The sequence below is a fragment of the Protopterus annectens genome, chromosome 7.part0 (genome assembly GCF_019279795.1).
Source record: "Protopterus annectens isolate FY-2018-M chromosome 7.part0, PAN1.0, whole genome shotgun sequence".
NCBI classification, from domain to species: Eukaryota; Metazoa; Chordata; order Ceratodontiformes; family Protopteridae; genus Protopterus; species Protopterus annectens.
Window position 1 is genome coordinate 791,889,229 of NC_056739.1, and position 18,553 is coordinate 791,907,781.

The 18,553-nt window shown below is 40.0% G+C and overlaps 1 protein-coding gene across 1 annotated transcript in view; it reads left to right on the forward strand.

Moving 5' to 3' along the window:
* DNAH2 (dynein axonemal heavy chain 2) overlaps positions 1–18,553 on the forward strand; it is a 6,636,854-nt gene that overhangs the window by 1,396,685 nt on the left and 5,221,616 nt on the right. Inside the window, exon 20 of the mRNA XM_044077324.1 lies at positions 15,110–15,302. Coding sequence (XP_043933259.1) covers positions 15,110–15,302 — 193 coding nt within the window. The remainder of the gene's footprint in view (positions 1–15,109; positions 15,303–18,553) is intronic.

Sequence of the window (18,553 nt, forward strand, 5' to 3'; positions counted from 1 at the left end):
TAATAAGATGGAATCTAATTTAGCAGTCAGGGATACAGCTGTATCAGTGTGTACCAGCTTTCAATCCACACGTGCACAATTACGAACAATTGGTTTGCAGTGACATATACTGGACATATCACAACATGAAAAAACAGGTCCACAAACATCCAGACAACTTAACAAGTAAAGAAAGGAATTGTTTGTCATAATTCATGAACAATAGAAACATCAGGATCATGAAACCCGACAAAGGAGGTGGGGCAGTTATCTTCTCTTCAGAAGATTATAACCAGGAAATACTCAGCATTCTTCATCATTCAGGAAACTATGAACATATTTCACTGAATCAGGTCAATATAGGCCATCAACGTATAGATCTTATCATAGAAGAATTTCTCATTGACAACAGGATATCAAATATATTTTTGTGAAAGAGGATCATCCAGTTCTAGCCAAAATGGTTGGTATTGTTACATAAATCCATTGACCAACCACCCTTCGACTATTGAATCTGGTTCCAGATCTAAAACCTACAGATTAGGGAAACTTATAGACAATTGGGTAAAGAAGGTTTACGACAACATCCCCACATTATCAAAGACAGAGGTTCTTGGGTACCATCACTAAAGACTTGTGGAAACTAATTTGATCTATCTTACAGTGGTTGTAGTAGACCTCTTTTCCAGCATCCACAAGTCTCGAGGACTGGAATTTTTTGAAAAGAGTCTGACTAGATACGATTTTCCTGGGAGAAAATCAGCATCATCTGTGACATGATGTCACTGGTGTTAGATCACAACTATATCTCTTTTCAAGGTGAATTTTCAGGCAGACAAAGGGAGTGGCGATGGGAGCATCATGTGCTCCCATCTTAATCGGTGTATGTGTTCAACAGCCCTTTCTACAAAGATATTATAACATACATTAGATATTTGGATGACATTTTATTCTATGGAAGGCCTCTGAGGATAGGTTACTAGAATTTATGGAGTACCTAAACAAGACAGTTGAATTCTTGAAATTCACTTATGAATACAGTTACCATGAAATATCATTTCATTGAGTCATAACAATCAAGGGTTCATCTCTAAGGTGCATAGGAAACCCACTTTTCCAATGATTACGTCCATTATAGTAGTAACCATCCCCTCATGTATTTCAGAATGTCATAAAAGGCCAATGTGCGTAGCAAGAATGTCTTCTAACAAGTCAATCTTGGAAAAGGAGCTTAATACCATCAAAGAAATGTTTTTGAGTAGAGCTTACCCTGAAAAGATGGTCTTGGAGGTCATCAGTTATGTGTACAATGAATGGGGTAATAAATATCCACCCTATTATCAGATGGACAAAAAGTAGGATTTTGTAGTGAAACATCAGGAAGAGTTTGTGTCCTTATGTACACCGACCACACATATTATAAAGGAAATATTGGAAAGGCATTGGTCAACACTTAGAGTATTGGACAAGGAAGAGCTATTGGGTAGTAAACCAAGATGTGTATACAAAACTGCCCCAAATATAAAAGGCTATTAGAAAAAGCCGATAATAAGGCAGAAAGATCAAAGCATGGATCACATAAGGGTACAGTTAAATCGGGAACTGCAAACAGTGTAAATATATTAATTCTAACATGACTATTCAACTTAATGATTTGTGTCATACTACTATAAAAAGCAAATGTGGTAACTGTAGAACAAAACATGTGGTCTATCTGGCAGTCTGTAAACATTACAGGCAAGACAGAGAGACAGCTGAACAGCATTCTGAACATGCGTACAAAATAGGAAACAAGATACCAAAATGCATTGTACAGACACATCTTGGATAAAGGCGAGCATGGTTTTGTTTTCCATTATAGAACAGATAGATGTCATTTGGGGTGACTGGAAAATGAAATTAGGTAAATGGCAAATCAATTCCACGAGACCACCTGGTCTCAATGATTTTATAAGTATAAAACCTTTTTAGCTTTAGAGTAGGTTTGTTACTGGGATTTTTTAACTTCATCACACAAGTGAAATGCATATATTTATATATATTTTTTATTAGATTTTTTATCAGATAGGTTATATGGATAATTACAGTTACACCAGGAGGTTTTACCCACTGTATATATTACTGCATATATTATTATTGTATATATTATTATATTACATGTGTATTTGAAAGTCACATCTTGATTTAAGGTCAGTGTATTATAGAAAATGTGTAATATGGCTTTAAACTTTGGATTTTAATTAGTTAAACATCAATTATATTTAGGATGTGTATAAATACTTTGGGATGATATGTGTTGTTTGTTCTGATGAAGACTGATCACCCTTAACCAGTCGTGTGGAATTGTTCAATAAACTATCGTGAGTTTTACCAGTCGTAAGAGCAGTTTTCCTTTCACTCACCATCTTCAGTTCTTGTGTTGTTGGCTTTCCCAGTTTGTGACTACTAGATAGGGGCCAAGGGTACTAGCTGCAAGTACAAGGGTCTAGGGAGCTACTAAAGGGGCGGTGAATACTGCACAATGTGGCTGGGCTAATATATGCCTTCGGGCAGATAGCCCAGTACCAACCTATGTAGTAGCTGCACCCACCCTCCATTCTCCTAGCCTGTATATACTTGTAGCTGGGATATAAATTAGGGTTGTGTTTGTTTCTACTGTGTTTGTTGTTGCTGATTGGTTGACTCAGGGTTGTTAAACACTTTTCTCATTGTATGGGCAAGAAAGTCCTTATGAAAACTTCACTCTGACTGCTGATTTCCCAAATTGGGATTAGCCAGTTAGCAGTGAGAGTGAAGGAGTTGAGGGGGGAGGGTGGGGTGAGGGTTTTGAAGCTAGACAATTCTTTCCTCGGCAAGAAACAACCCATATAACCTAAAGACTACTGCAGCAGTGAGGAATTTGAACATCTACTGTTATGGTTAAGGTGCAACTTACACAGCTGTACTTTGCTGAGGAGACATGCCTGGCTTAGGAACAGGGATTTTCCTTCAGGACATGAAATCTCAATTACTTTATGACCCATTCACTTGGAACTAGATGTTAGGGTGGCCAGGTAATATAATTATAGATATGCAGAAACAGGGCAGGACAAAGTCACCATTGAAAGAGATCTGCCATGTACCAAATCCTCACTTTCAAAGAAATTACCCTATCAATAACATAATTATATAGAAAGACCTGCATAGTAATTACACCTTGCTCTCACCCCTCCATACCCTTGGGAGACTTATTCTAGTTAACAGCTGTTTGCAAGGAAATCAGTAACTACAAATATGTGTTTCACAAACAGAAGCTGAAGGTTGCACATAATTCTTTAGATATCCCCGTCACATGCAGTTTCAACAAGGCATCTCATTCAGGTATCTTAGGCAGTTCTGTTGAATTGGCTAGTGATAAAAAAGGGAATACAAAGGACAGAACCATAGGTGGCCCAACCAGCAGCCTGTTCTGGTACCATGAGTCAGCACCTAACTCCCCCAGCTCCTCCACTGAAGAGCAAAAATAAAATGGCCATTCCTTCTACTGGCATACCAGTCAGATGACCAGATGCACAGCACTCCCCTCCCTCCTGCCCCACCATTGAGTTCCTGTTTCTGTGCCCTGCCCCCAACCCCCCTCGATGTTATTAAAAAAAATAAATAAATTTTCTTATAAACTGTAACGACTAGCTTATTACAGATTCACACACCCCCACCTCCCATCTCTTCCACTGAAGAGAGAAGAAAGTGATGCTCATTTTACTGGTTTACCAGTCAGTTGGCCATATGCACAGCATACACACTCCTCCCTACTTCCCAACCATTCAGGTCCCGTTTCTGTGCCCTGCTCCCCGACCCTCTTCCATTTTGTTAAAAAAATATATTTTTTTTCTTCTTGTAAACTGTACTTAAAAAAATTTAAACTGTAGCAAACTGCTGTAGTTCATACCCTGCCTGCACAAAGCGCTATCGTTAACCTTTTTTTTTTTTTTACATTTAGACTGTAGTAAACTGTTTGCTTACAGAGTAGACCACTCAGAGTGCTATAGCTCTCAGGTTTGACCACAAAACCAAGTATTGCATTAGAGAGTGGGATTGGCTGATCATGCCCCCAGCTCTCACCACTTTTCACTGACGACAATTGCCCCTCTTTGCCCATTCTATCTACGCTAGTGATGAAAGGTACACGCTACATTTAATGAGAGATGAGCTTCTATTCAGCTATATTCTTGGTTTTCAAAATAGACAACGCTCAGACCTGCAAAGTTTATCGACCTGAACACAGTTTTTGAAAGACATTCAGGTAGGTAGCTCTCCTCTTCATAAGAAAACATTTTTTATATGGTATATTCCAGAAAGACCATCTTGCAGGCTGTATCGGAGTTCAGATGGCTCATTAGTTTTAACCTAAACATTAGCTTAAAAGCCCAATGTTTTGTGTTAGTAGTCTTCCTGGAGTTTTTTTTTCTTTTTTTACTTGACTCTATAAGGCATTTACACTGTGGCGTTTGTTCATTCATCTCTTTGTCTACCACATAGTGTGGACTTAAGCAGAACATATTCACTCCATGTTACACTTGGCAACACTATGGGCTGTATGATGAGATTGAGAAAAATGCATTAGCAGCACACTGATTACCAAATAGTCATGTGATCATGCATTAAATCTTCCAAACCATCTGTCTGCAGATGTGCAACCTCTTTGTCTGCTTTTTCTGCATGTGTAGGAAGTTATCCTTTTTTTTTTTTTTTTTTAAACATCAGATAGTCTGTTTAGTGTTTTTAGATGAAAACACTTACCTTCTTTTGGATAATAAAAGTAGGGTGGTCCAGTGTTTGTTGTGTTTCTGTTTTATTTGGAGAAAAATCATGTTAACATGTTCACAGTTACAACCATTATACACCACATATATTCTTTTACACAATTATCAACAGTACGGTGACAGATTGGTACAGCATATAGTGTTGTTGCCTTGCAGCAAGAGGTTCCCTAGTTTGATTCTTGGCTGGGGTGCCTTCTGTGCAGAGTTTGCATGTCCTCCTTTTGTTAGGGTGGGTTTCCTCCTGGTGCTCCGTTTTCCACCCACATTCCAAAAGCATGCAATAGATGGATTGGACACTCTAAGCTGCCATAGATGTGTGTGTGTGGTATGGAAGAGCTGTAGTGGCAGGGCTAGCCATCCAGTGGTGTAACCCTTGGCTGTAGATGATTGTCGCTGTTGAAGTGACACCCCGACCCCATGATGTGAATGGATGGATCAATCCAACAGTACATAAATTGATCACTTCCTGCCTTCCCTTAAATTTTACTCCTCCAAAACATTATTGTGCATGTACTGTTCCCATAATTTCCATTTTTTTCTATGTAATTTGCTCCTACCCCTTTTCAAAGTTCCTAGTTCCTGTTCTTTTATCTTTGTTACAATATTCACTACTTCAAATACAGTTGGTTTAGACTTTTGATTTCCATTTTCTAGTAATTCCTTTTTTTGGCAGCCACCAAAATTAAACTTCACAAGGCCTTGCTATATCTTGGCAATTCAAGTCCTGTATCCCAGCTCAAAAAAAAAAAATCAATCTGCCATTACCAAGCTCTTGTGCCAGCCAAAAACTCTCAGCTAAGACCTACCCACAATGCCCCTCTCATAGTCTTTTCAGATCTCATTTGCCACGTTCCTCGTCAGACATGCCAAGCCTTCTCTCAGTTGTTAGCTTTTTGTGTTTTTTTTCTCTATTCTAGTGTGTTGTAAGACAGTTTTTTCTTGTCTCTAGTCTTTTCCTATCTCTACTTTTTTCTTTCCTGAGTAAGCCCTGCCCACTACCTTTGGTAGTTCTTTGTACCATCGTTGGTACTACTCCCTCTCTCCCTGCCTTAGTAGGCTCTTCTCTTAACTTTGGTATGTCTTAGTACCATTGTTGGTAATCTTTCGTTGACACCACTGACATCGGAACCAGAACCCTGCCCCTCTAGCTTGCAGCTGTCTTACCCTCCTACTCTGGAACCTCGAGCATGGGAGACCCAAGGCTTGCTCTCCAAGGGAATCCTCTCTCTGGAGTCCTCCTCAGAACATCCCACTGGGGAGCCACCCTGGAAGAAATTTTGCAAGAGGAAGCATCTCGATTCCCCTGAGGAATCCATCACTGAAGACACTGATTGCGATGAGGGAGACGGGTCCCCACGGTCTCTCCCAGAAGACATCTCATTTGGAGACATTCTCGAGATCCTTAAGCAGAGGGGGAGACTGGAAGCCCCTTCAACCCTTAGGAGGGATCGGTGTTCTTGCAGGCCTTCCGTGCTCGTCCATCTACTTCCTGGGTGACCCCAACTGCAGATGAGCTCATTTGACTTATTGTGCAGTGTGCCTGGAAGGCCCTGGACAATGTAGAACCCGTCTCCCGGAGGCCAGGTAAAATTTTGTCCACCCCAAACCACCAGCCCATTTGGTCCAAACAACTGGTAGTTGATTCCATGGTCGTGGCGGCGGCCACCAAGAAGGAACTGGCGGAAGATAGTTCTACTGTTCATCCCCCGAATAGGGAGTCTCGGGCTATGGACAGACTGGGGAAGTGGACCTACCCTTCAGCGATCTTTGCCATCCGGTCGCTGAATTACCTGGCACACTTTACTAGCCTCCAAAAGACTTAATTTCTGAAATGTCTGCCTCTTTGGCGGACGTACTGCCTGAGGAGGTGCATGATACTGTTGCCTCTCAGCTAGCTACCTTGAAATTAATCTTGAACTCCTCGATGTGCTTGATTTCTCACACTACCAAGGGGGCAGCTTGAGCAGCCACATCGGTTCATGGTTATGAAATGACATGCTTGGATGCGTTTGTGTGACTTCGCAGACCCCTTTAAATCTTCCTTTGTCAGTGCACCTGTTGGTAAATCTTCCCTTTTTGGTCCCAAAATAAGAGAGACACTTTCACATAGTGAGAAGAATGGAAAGACCTTGTCTGCTGTGGGCATATGTTTTTCCACCCCCCCCCCCCCCAGAGGTCTTGCTCCAGGAATCAGAGGGGAGGAAAATTGTGCTTCAAGAAGTCCCAAGGATCTTTTCATGACACTCGTAATGAGCAATCCCCCTGGGGCAGAGGGGGCAACTCATTTGGAAGATGCCCCTTTCGGGGCAGAAGATATCCGCGTAACCAGGGCGCTAGAGATTCCTTCCCTTACAGTGTTCCTGAATAGCGGCCCAATTACTTTCCTCTGGAAGCAGTTGGGGGCCAATTTTCCCTGCACCACCTATAGGCCTGGCAACTCATAATGGATGTGTACTCTGTAGAGAATTTTCAAAGTCTGCTAACTCATTACACTCCCACAAAATATGTTTCCAGTTAACCTCTTTCTTCCCCATCCAGCCATCCAACATTTGTAATCTGCCTGAGGAAAAAATATTTGTAGTCTCCTTGGGTACAAAAATACCTATGCAAACACTTCCAAGCAAAAATCCTAGATCTTCTAGACTTTGCTGCATATTTCGAGCTGTACATATGTCCTCCCAGTGTTTCCTTGTGAATTGACAGTTTCTCTTCCTGATCTTATCTAACCTCCTCTGATTGATTCCTATAGTTATCATACAGTATTTTATATGCCCTATTAATTATCACTTTGATTCAACTAAAAACTGTACCAGAGCAGGTCTTTCAATTAGGATTACCCTATTTCTTTCCCTTTGCCTGTTCTCTGATATCAATCCCTGTTAGGGAAGGCTGTCTATAGCCTGCAGTCCAAATGCCTTTCTGGCCTCATCCCATTCTGTTACCTTTCCTTGTCTAGTTATTTGCTCCCAGCATCTTGGATCCTTTGCCAGTTTTCTCCAGCAAATTCCAGCCCCCTCTTGCCTATTCTCTATACCCCTAATTGCAGTCATCACTGTTGGCAGAATCTCCTTTCTCAGTTCTTGTGTTGGCTTAGTTCGTACTTTCTGCTACTTTATAAATATAATATCATATCATCTTGCATAGCTTTTGTTATTCTCCTTAAGAGTCTGCATCCAAAATCCCACTCTGCTTATTTCTTGAATTTCCCACCTGCTTCTTCATCATCGCTTTTAACTTTGAATTACAACTTTCTGCTTGTGCTATGTATATGAGCCTTAACTGTTTAGCTCTAAAATATCCCTTCAGATCTTCACATCAGGTGATCCTAAACTTCTTCTATTGCAAGAATTAACTTATCCCATTTGACCCTTGTAGGAAGTTATCTTTTTGAGGATGCTTTCATTGCCTTCACATTTCTCCATTTTATTTTTCTCAAATCGTGTTTTTCAAACTTGTATGTCGGCCTCTGATGGAGGATCATTGTGTACTGTTAAGCTATATCTGTGCTTCTTATGTTAAGAGTGCAAGTATGAGAGAGCACCACCTTCTAGGGAAATGCGTCATTACAAGAGCATCCTCTGGGATAGGGGATTCACATTATATGCACTGTCTAACAACGGAAGAATTGTTGAATATCACTGTTGCAGTAATCTAAGGTTTATGGGTAATGACCTACCAAAGATGTGAAAAACGATAACTATCCAAAGCTTCAGTGCACCTTCCACGTGCCCTAACCACTGAAGGACTCATGGAAAACCATACAAAGTTAGTGGTTAGGATGCCAAACCTTCTGAACCTGCTAGCCAAAGTGCACTGCTTGGTTCAAGTGCTTGACGAATAGGTTCATAGGTAGGTACTAAGCTATTGGCCCTAGAGCCTATATAAGCCTAGCCAAATGATACCCTGGCTTTTGTCACCCAAGAAAATTATTTTCCTGTGCCCCTGTCAAGTAGAGCCACAGAAGTGATCCCCAGGGTGAATTTCCTATCTCCCATCCAATCATCAAGATTTTTCTTGAGTGCTAATGAGGAGCTTTGTGTGATATAGATAGGTAGTTTGTTCCAGAGTATAGGAAGTCTCTGAGACAGGAATCTATCCCTCCAGCATGTTCTGTTTATTGTGGTGATAAGGTTTAGGTCCCTACAGCGTGTACCTCGGAGGGATTGGGATTTCTTTACGTGGAGCATGTCCAGCAGCTCTGAGTTTAACATAGCTTTGTATGTTAGGCTGGGCAAATAAGTACTGTTCTGGGAAAACCCTTCTACTATACTTAATTTTCAGAGGAAAACTTGATTTTTTTTCGCAGTGTACTTATTATTTTAACTAGGAAATTTGTTTTTAGTGGTTGTCATAAAACTTTTCTCCAGAACTTGATTTTTTTTCTTAAGTTTACTTGTTTGAGAGGAAAATGTGAGCCGCAGTGCTGCAGCGTTAGCATTGTTGCCTCACAGCAAGAGGTTCTCCTGTTCGATTCTCGGCTGGAGCACCTTCTGTGTGGGGTCTACATGTCTTCCCCGAAGTCGAGTGGTGTTCGAAAGACATGCGTGAATGGGCGTGCCTTCTTTGAAGGTTGGGCATTGGGCTGGCACCTCGGCACTGTAAAAATCTACTGCCAATCATTAGTGGACTGGAGTTCCGCTGTGGCGACCCCTAACTGGGAACAAGCTGAAAGAAGAACAACTTTTTTGTGAGGAAAATACTTTTAAAATCACTTATGCTGTAAAAGTTTGGATAATTTTTGTGGAATATTACAAGTAAGGGCTTAGACTTGTGTTTTGGAGTTTTTCATAATGAATTTTACCTCAGAACTGTAATTTTCCTGCAAAGGATTTCCTGACTTTTCTTGGCTGCACTATCTGCTTTTCAGGTGCTCTTCTTGGCTAAACTATAAAGCAGGCTTTGGGCTTTTTAATTCTTCCCTTAGTTGTCTGCAGGAAAAAAATGGTTCACGGGAGTCTTTGGTAGCCAAGCCAGATTTCTGACAGCCTTAGGTGACTGCTCTTGTTACATAATTCATATAAGATTACTAGGCTAACAGCTTAAGGGCCCTTATAAGCCTAGCCAACATAACTCGATTTTACCCAATATATGCCCTTTGGGGCAAGAGAATGGCATGGATTTGTGCCTGTGCATCGAATATCTTAAAAGACTGCATCAGGTACCTCAGACTGTTCATTGTCCTTTCATGACCTTGCTGGCTTTACACCTTGAGAATTCTTTAAGGACCATGGACCACGAGTTAGACACATTCTTTGTAGTTGCATCAACAGAAACCAAAAAAAATCCAAAAAACAAAAATTCCTTCTCAGGGGGCCGGTGTAACCACCCTTCAAGAGTATCTTTGGCATTCTTTGTAGTTGTTGGGTTGCCCTTGTTGGACAAGGGAGAATCACTTGTTGTTTTTTAGAAATGGGAGTGGGTGATGCTTTATTGCAAAGCTGACCTGGAGTGTGTGATTCCCAGGAAAGCGCAGCGTCCATGAGTCGGTCTGTTTTCTGTGGAGTCTCCTAGAAAAAGACAGCAGAAAGTTAGGCATATATCTTCTTCTGTTTCGCAGAGGATGGAGAGAAAAACTGTTTCAGTTTTGCTAAGGATTTATTTCAAGCCTTTCATTGTTTAACTTCTGATTCCTCCTAGAGTTTTAAAAGAAAAAAATATTTTGCGCTCTGTCATAAGTTCATATATAAGTACTAGGCTGTCTCCCTTGTGGTCCATTTTAAGCTTAGCCAGTTTCCCTTCCAAAGGTTAGAATCAAATTATATAACTTGTGTCAGTGAGGTAAACACCTTAATTATACCAACTGTCAACCCCCATAACGTGTGTTGCATACTAAACTGTTCATAGATAAGTAACAGATTAACTGCTTTTATGGACAATTTTAAGACTAGCCAGTTTCCCCTTCTAGAGGTGCAGATCAGACCCTGTACCTTGTGTTTTTAGGTTAACACTTTAACAATTATACTAACCTCCAGCCCTGTCTGATTCTAATTCCCAGTCAGAATGGCAGGAATCTGATGAGCAACATAATTTTCCAGTTTCTACTCCACATGAAAGTGGATTTGAATCAGAAGAAAGTTTTTATTTTTTTATTTTTTCTTTAGATTCCTTCCCTCAAAAGTTATATTTTTCTGAAAATATGAGAATGAAGCATTTGCTACAGTGGGAGGAATGTGAAATTCTGTTATCCCAGCAAAAGTATTATGATCTGTTACAATTGTCTTTCCTCAGCCTGCAGCTGTTTCTCTTGTGATTCCATCTTTAGGGAATGTTTTCTTTACAAGCTGCATTATACCTGATCGGCAATGCCCTACCACTAAAATGTCTGATTGATTGTCTAAGTTCTCTTAGACCAACAAATATCTGTTTTTTAATCCCAAATCGGACTCTGCAATGATTTCTTTAGCAAAACCATCTGTCATGCCTTGTGAATGGTAATACTGTTCCTTCTGAATCAGTGGTTAAACTTTTGATAGATTTGGGAAGAAAGTGTATTCTTCTTCTAGTTTAGCCTTCAACATTTCTTTTTGTCTGGCTTATATGTCAAAACGTGTGCTTGCATGAGTGCTCATTATTAAACTCCCTTCTTCAGAGACTAAGATTTCTCTGAGTTCTTTTACCTTCTCTTTGTCTCAGGTGATGCTGTATCCAGAGTAGCCGCTACTGGATCAGACAAGACCAAACATTCTTTGAAATGTTCTTATGATGGTGCTATATACAGAATTGTTGCTCCTGGATCAGTAATGAGGTTTATTTGGATATGTTAACAAATTTTACCAAAGGACATCAATTATGAGATCTTGAATTCTCTCCTAGATAAAGAGGTATTTATTTGGGCCCTTTTTGGCTGAGATCCTCAAAAAGATTTGTTGAAAGAGGAAAGATAATTCACACACATTTTCAACCGCCCATTCTAAAGTTTAACAGATCTTTCCTTCCATGATCCATTCATGATCCTTTTATAGAAAGCAGAGCAGTCTTTGCAAGGTATAGGCAAACAGAATTTTGAAAATTAGTGGCATAGAGGCTCAAAAAGAAGGGGGACCCTCTGAAATCCAAGGGTAGTCCAAAACAACAAACTGACTTGTATGCCCCTTCAGGTGTTTTTAACACCCTTGCAACTCATTAAATCTTTCCCAAAGTGCAGGTCTTCATTTTTCTCAGTGGCATCAAATAATCTCAAGTGGCTTCTCAGAATCATTCAGAAAGGTTAGTTTGCAGTAGAAGTCCCTTCCATATTTTTAAGGGATTCCTCTTCACCCCTCAAGCCCAATGTCTCTTTCCTCCATTCTTGGAACAAATGACATCTCTAAAGATCATAGAACCAAGTCCCCCAGAACAGAGAAGTAATTTTATTCAGGAATATTTCTGGTGCCAAAGAAAGGAGGAGCTTGGAGACCAGTACTAAACCTTTCTGCTGCATCAAAATACCAAAGTTCAAGATACTTTCTCTTCAGTCCCTGTTACCCCCCCAGCTCATTTTTGGTAACTTTAGACTTAAAAGATGCTTAACAGTTACAAATTCTCAAACACTTCAGACATTTCTTAACATTTTCTGTGTCTGGCTTACATTTTAATTTTTCAGTCTGTCTGACCATATTGAACCATCTGTGGCTCCATAGTTGTTTTACAAAGTGTCTGTCACCAGTAGTAACTCATTGCATGTTGCAAGACATTCACATTTTCAATATTTAGACAACTGTCTTGTATTTGCAGGTATTTTTTCAAAATGTCAGGAATCTCTGGCCTGGATAAAGGGCATTCTTGTCAGTCTTGGGGTTCCAGGTGGATTTACAGAAATCTTCTCATTCCTTCTGACAGCATAGTATTTCTGAGATACCTGTTGGATACAACCCTCATGGGGATCTTCTTCCTCAGAACAAAACAAAACCTTTCCAAAGAACAGTTTCTCATTTTTATCTCATAGTCTTTAACCTCAGCTAGGTAAAATCTCAGGATTCTGGATTCCGTGGCCTGTATAGTTCTCTTGATTCTTCGGGTCAGATTTTACATGAGAGAAATTCAGTGGTTCTTCAAATCCATCTGGTCCAAATCAAAGTGCCAGTACTCACTTTCTTTTCTGATCCCAGTATCTGCAGAGCAGAATAAAACATATGAATGTCAAAGAAGTGATGGCAGTGATCAGTGCTCTCGAATATCTAAATCATCTTTGGTCTCCAGGTCCTCTTCTAGGACTCGCAGACAAAATAATAATGATGTGGTACATAAAAGATGTAACTAGATCATACCCCTTTTCTAGACAATGTATGACAACCTGGTTTCTAACAACTCAGTTCTGTCTTTCCATTCAGTTTATCTACATTCTGTCGGAGCAAAACATTATTGTAGATAAGCTGAGCAGAACCAGGACAGACCCTCACAAATGGAAACTGACCCTGGGGATTTTCTAGTAATTGATCTATCAGAAACTAGAGCTGGGAGGGAATGGATCTGTAAGTAGGTCTGTTCGCCTGCATAAACAACAGAGAGTTAAAGAAATTCTACTATTGGATTCTTTGCAGACAGGAATGTTTATGTACACCTTTCTACTCTTTTCACTAATGTCCAGTTGTGATTAACCAATGTTCAAGATGCAGAAGGACTCCTTAGTGATAATTATAGTGACTCCCTTTTGGCTTAGGCAGCAGTGGTTCTTCCTGTTTAAAAAATGGCTAAGAGCAATTACCACAAGCTTCTTTACAGACTGGACTTGTTCACACAATGCATGGGTTGTCTAATACACCATAACCTGAAATGTTTTCAGCTGACTGTTTTGGATGATAGTTTAATAATTTTTAGGTGTCTGTTGGCTGACGACATGTAGCAGGTATTAAGGGAGGCTAAGAAACCTGCAATTTAAAAATCATAATGGGTAAGTGGAAGAGATTTTCTGGTTAGTGCCAGATTAAAAAACAGAACCCTTTTAAGAAAGCCCAGATGCCTCTGGTTTTTCAACATTTGTGTGAGTTACTACTCTCTGGTCTTTTTTTTACTTCTGTCAAGATTTCTCTCTCAACCATCTCTGCTGGTCTGCTCTTGGATCCCACCTTTCACTAAGCCTAACATCAGGTATTTTTATGAAAGGGGTTCTTCATATACCACCTAGAAGATTGGGTGCTTCTTCCTGAGATCTCAATTTTGTTGTAGAGAAACTTACTCTTTTTCCATCTGAATCAGCTCCTCGGGCTGAATAGAAGTTCATAACTTGAAAAACAGTGTTAGTTATTGCTCTGATCTCTGTAAGAAGAGTATCTGAGTAACGCACTCTTACTGTTAGTCAGACTTGTCTCATTTTTCATAAGGATAGGGTATCTTTGAGAATAGGGTTTCACAGTTTACTCAGAGACCAATTGTGCGTCTTCCTATCTTTTTTTTACAGATCCAAAAAATAAATAATAAAGGAGAAATAATTTTGCATGCTCTAGATGTTGACAGGCAACTCTGATATTATACTGACAGGACTAAAGTCTTCAGGAGTTTGAATCAACTGTTTATTTCCTTTGAAGTTAAGAAAATGGTCAGTCAGTGCCAAAACAAACAGTTGCTAAATGGTTGTCTCATGATGTTGTTTTCTCTTATTCTTACATAAGTCATTTCCACGCAAGGTCAGGGCCAATTCTACAACAGCTTTGGCTTCTTCCTGGCTCTTTGGAAACAGGTGGACTCCAGAAGGATTTACTGTCTGCAGCTTGGTCCTCTGCATACTTTATAGAAAACATTACCCTCTATATTTTTTCCCATGTCCAGGGCAGGATTTGCCAAGACTGTTCTCCAGGGGCTCCTGAATTTTGACCCTCCTTCCTTTCATTCTAAGCTATGGCAGTGTACATATAGCTAAGGCTACTCCAGCAGTGATCAATGTGAACAACAGTTGTGTAAGTGAGCTTAGCATAGCAGTAGATCACTGATGCAGTAGGGGCACCCTCTCTCTATTCCCCCTTTTTATCGTATGTTTTGTGCCAGAGTATGGATATTTTTATTTTACTTAGTTTCAAGTATACACTTAAAAGACAGCGCTCTAGCTTCCCTTCTCTGAAGCAAGAAAACTCTGGGGGTTTGGTGCTATAACCACTGACTTTATGTGGATTTCCTCAAGCACTTTGGTGGTTTGGGCACGTGGAAGTTGCCCTGAAGTTTTGGATGCTGGCTGATGAGTATTTCCTCGGCAATCTATAACCCATACAGCTTAGGCTGCAACAGCAGTGATCTATTGAAAGATCTACTATTATGGTGAGTTAACTTGCACAACTGTATTTAGCTTTCTTTGCTCTTTCTTTCTTTTAGTTGGTGAATCTGCAGATGAGTTAAACTTCACTGTGTTTGTTTTCTAGAACGCGATGAAGAAATTAAGAAAATCAGTGCACAGATCAGTGCAGGCATGGCGGCCAATGCTAGCCACCTTCAAAATTACCTGAAGACCTGGGACACGTACCGTGAAATCTGGGAAATCAACAAGGATGCTTTCATACGGCGCTACCAGCGTCTCAACCCACCTGTTTCTTCATTTGATGCAGATATTGCTCGGTATGGAGGCCATCTTTTATTACTCTGGATTTCAGTCGACAGTTTTTCCATGTTTCTTTTGATGGAATGGATAGTTAACCCAGGATTACCCAAGTGTTTTTCTTGAAGATTGTATCGTAAAGTTTACTTTCAAAGGAATTATTTTGTAGGAAGTTTCTCAAAAGCACATTAACCCAGTACTTGTGTGTGTGTGTGTGTGTGTGTGTGTGTGTGTGTGTGTGTGTGTGTGTGTGTGTGTGTGTGTGTGTGTGTGTGTGTGTGTGTGTTATTTTCTGTGTAATTGATATGTATATTTGGTGTCTCTCATGCCAGAGTTATTTTTCTCTGTCTTCAGGTCAGTTTTGATCTTGATGCATGAAGTAAAAATCCCACAGTTATAGTGCAGTTCTCCTTGCTTTTACCATGCCATCCTCAAGTTACGTTATTTTGTTTTTTCCTGCTGACTGTTAGCTTCTTCACATCAGTTGTTGGCTGCTTCCTGAACTGTTGGTTCCTGTCTTGTTCTCTGACTGATTCCTCAGTGTTGCTTTTATGCACCTCATTGCTCATATGTTCTTGTCTGCTATTTTTTGCCATCTTATGTCATTAAGTAACTATTTCCAAGGTTAAACTTTTGTCGTCTTTCTCTGTCCATGTCCATTGGCTCTGTTTACCTTTTTGTTGGATATAACTGTTTTTTTACACAACAACAAGTGTTGGGTGCTAAAGTGCTGTCAAACACCAGACCCGGACAAGTTTGAAGATCTCAGGAGAGGCCTTAGTCAAGTAATTCATAAAGTGAAATTCTCAAAGACACATGCTTCAGGCATACATGATAGGATACTTTGCATTAGTTCTTGAGGTTCATCAGCTGACACTGGTGCAGAGCTCAGTGCATTGTTGTCACTGGGGACTGGAGAGCTGTTTGAAAACAATATACATGCCTTATATTAGTATGAAGGTGTGCATTTCTCTGGGAGGAGAAGTAGGGTCCTAGGTGATATGATAGTTTTCATTGACAAGTATTACAACTAGCAGCAACCAAAAAAATGTATGGGAGAGAATGTAGGGGGAAAAGGCAAATAAGATATCCACAAAATGAATTCTCAGCCAGTGCTAACTTATTCACCTCAAAGTTCATTGGCTTTATTTTTTCTGCAGGTCCCACATCTGCCCTTTCCAAGAGATCCCTTTGACAAACTTCTGATCTGTGCCAAGAAAACCTAACAGTACTTCTGCCTTCCTGCAAGCTCCATTTCCTATAATTTTTATTTCATGCTTTTAGTCTCTCTGTGCTGTCTGTGTCACTTGAAAATGAGTCTTCACTGAATATTGTTCATTGTCTTAAATGTAAGGTGCCCTGATGAGTGCTGTGCTGGGGACCACACTATGAGCAACAGATTATTGCTTGTAACCACTCCCATGTATTCCTAATTCAGTAGCAGCTGCATTGCAGTCCTTCCAAGCTTCCAGCAGCATGATGTGAAGGTATACGTATCATTTAGTGCAATATCCATCAATTTAAAACTCAAAATTTCAGTTCCTTTATTTGTTTGCTTCACTGAAAGTTTTTTTTCTTAAAATATTTGTACTACTCAAGCATTTTCAGTCCTATGTAAATAATGTAAATAGTTGATTTGGTTTCATTGTTAAAAGTTGTCTGTTCAGTGTAATCAATGTATTAGACAGTGTTTATTTTCTTATTTTATCCTTAATAAAAAATATTGGGGAAAAAATCAGTTCCTGTTTGTTGGACACTTCTGCTGTATAGCTGGCTTTCCTGTGTCATGTAACTAATACTGGAGCCTTCTCAAGAAAGGTAAATCTTGGACCATTTTTCTTATATTTAGCATGAGAGGATACTCTACTCCTTCCTAATTAGGCCAATAACTGAGTACAACACCCTGTTTGGTATGTACCTCTCCAAACACCTGCACCAATTGGAAAGGCCACAGTATTACCTCACAAAGAGAATCCATGACCTTTAACACGTGTCCTGTGCAGACAGGCTCCAGTCACTATAACTGTACTTACTATCATACAGATTGCTCAGAGGTGATCTGTGTCTCTCCTACTAGGCAATCTCGGACCCTGCCCTACTAGAGATGTTCCATATCGATAAGTCAAACCCCTCACACATTACTCACTCGAAAGGCCTAAATCTTATATGCGACATTAACAAAACCTGCTGGAGAGACAGATTTGTCTCCCAGAGGCTACCCCATCTGGGCAATAGACTTCCCATACACATCAAACAGAGTGCCTCACTGGCTCTCTTCAAGCCCAGTCTTTGAGTGGATGGGAATCCACAAATTTGTTCCAGGGGTTCCACCTGTGTCCCTCACTGACAGGGGTGACATGTGCTGACTGAGGTTTCTTTTTTGGGATAAAGTCTTGGCTAGGCTTGTAAGGACCCCAGGGCCATTAGCCTAGTAACCTCCTATGATCTCAGATCTGGAAGTGCACAGCCATCAGAGAATGAGTGATCACTTCCATAGTAAACCATCAACTTCAATACACATCAAAGTCAATCAGCATTGTGCGTTGTGGGCTTTATGAGAGAGGACTGTTTTTTTTTTTTAAACAAGAAACATTTTATTAAATTATCAAGTATGACGCAGGCAATCTTATATTTATATGAATCTAAACAAACCACATTTACATTTACATAAATTTAGTTTCAAACATTATACATTACAAACATGTTGACACAGTTGCAGTTGCAAACATTACACATCACTTGTCTATCCAGGCATTGTCAGACAAACATTACATAGCTCATTCAAATTCTGCTTTCTTTTAAATTTTGTTCCTTCCCTGCGTGTATGTTTCCCACAATTCCCCCTTTTAATGCATATTCTATGTAATTAACTCCTACCCTTTTCTAAAGATCCCAATTCCAGTTGTTTTGTCTCTGTTACTATGTGCACTACTTCAGATAAAGTTGGTTTAGACTTTGAGTTTCATTTTCTAGTAATTGATTTTTTTGATGGCCACCATAAATAGACTCCACAAGGCCTTACTATATATCTGGGCAATTCTGATTCTGTGTCATCATAGCTCAAAAAAATCATTTCCTTAGTTACACCAATTTGCTGCTCACCCAATATCTCTGATAAAGCAGACTGCAGGTAATCTTTAAAGTGTGCCAACTCATTGCACTCCCAGAAAATATGTTCCCAGTTACCCCTTTCTTCCTCATCGCACCTCCAACATTTGGAGTCTACCTGAGGAAATATTCCTTGGAGTCTTCTCTACTGGAGGTATAAAAT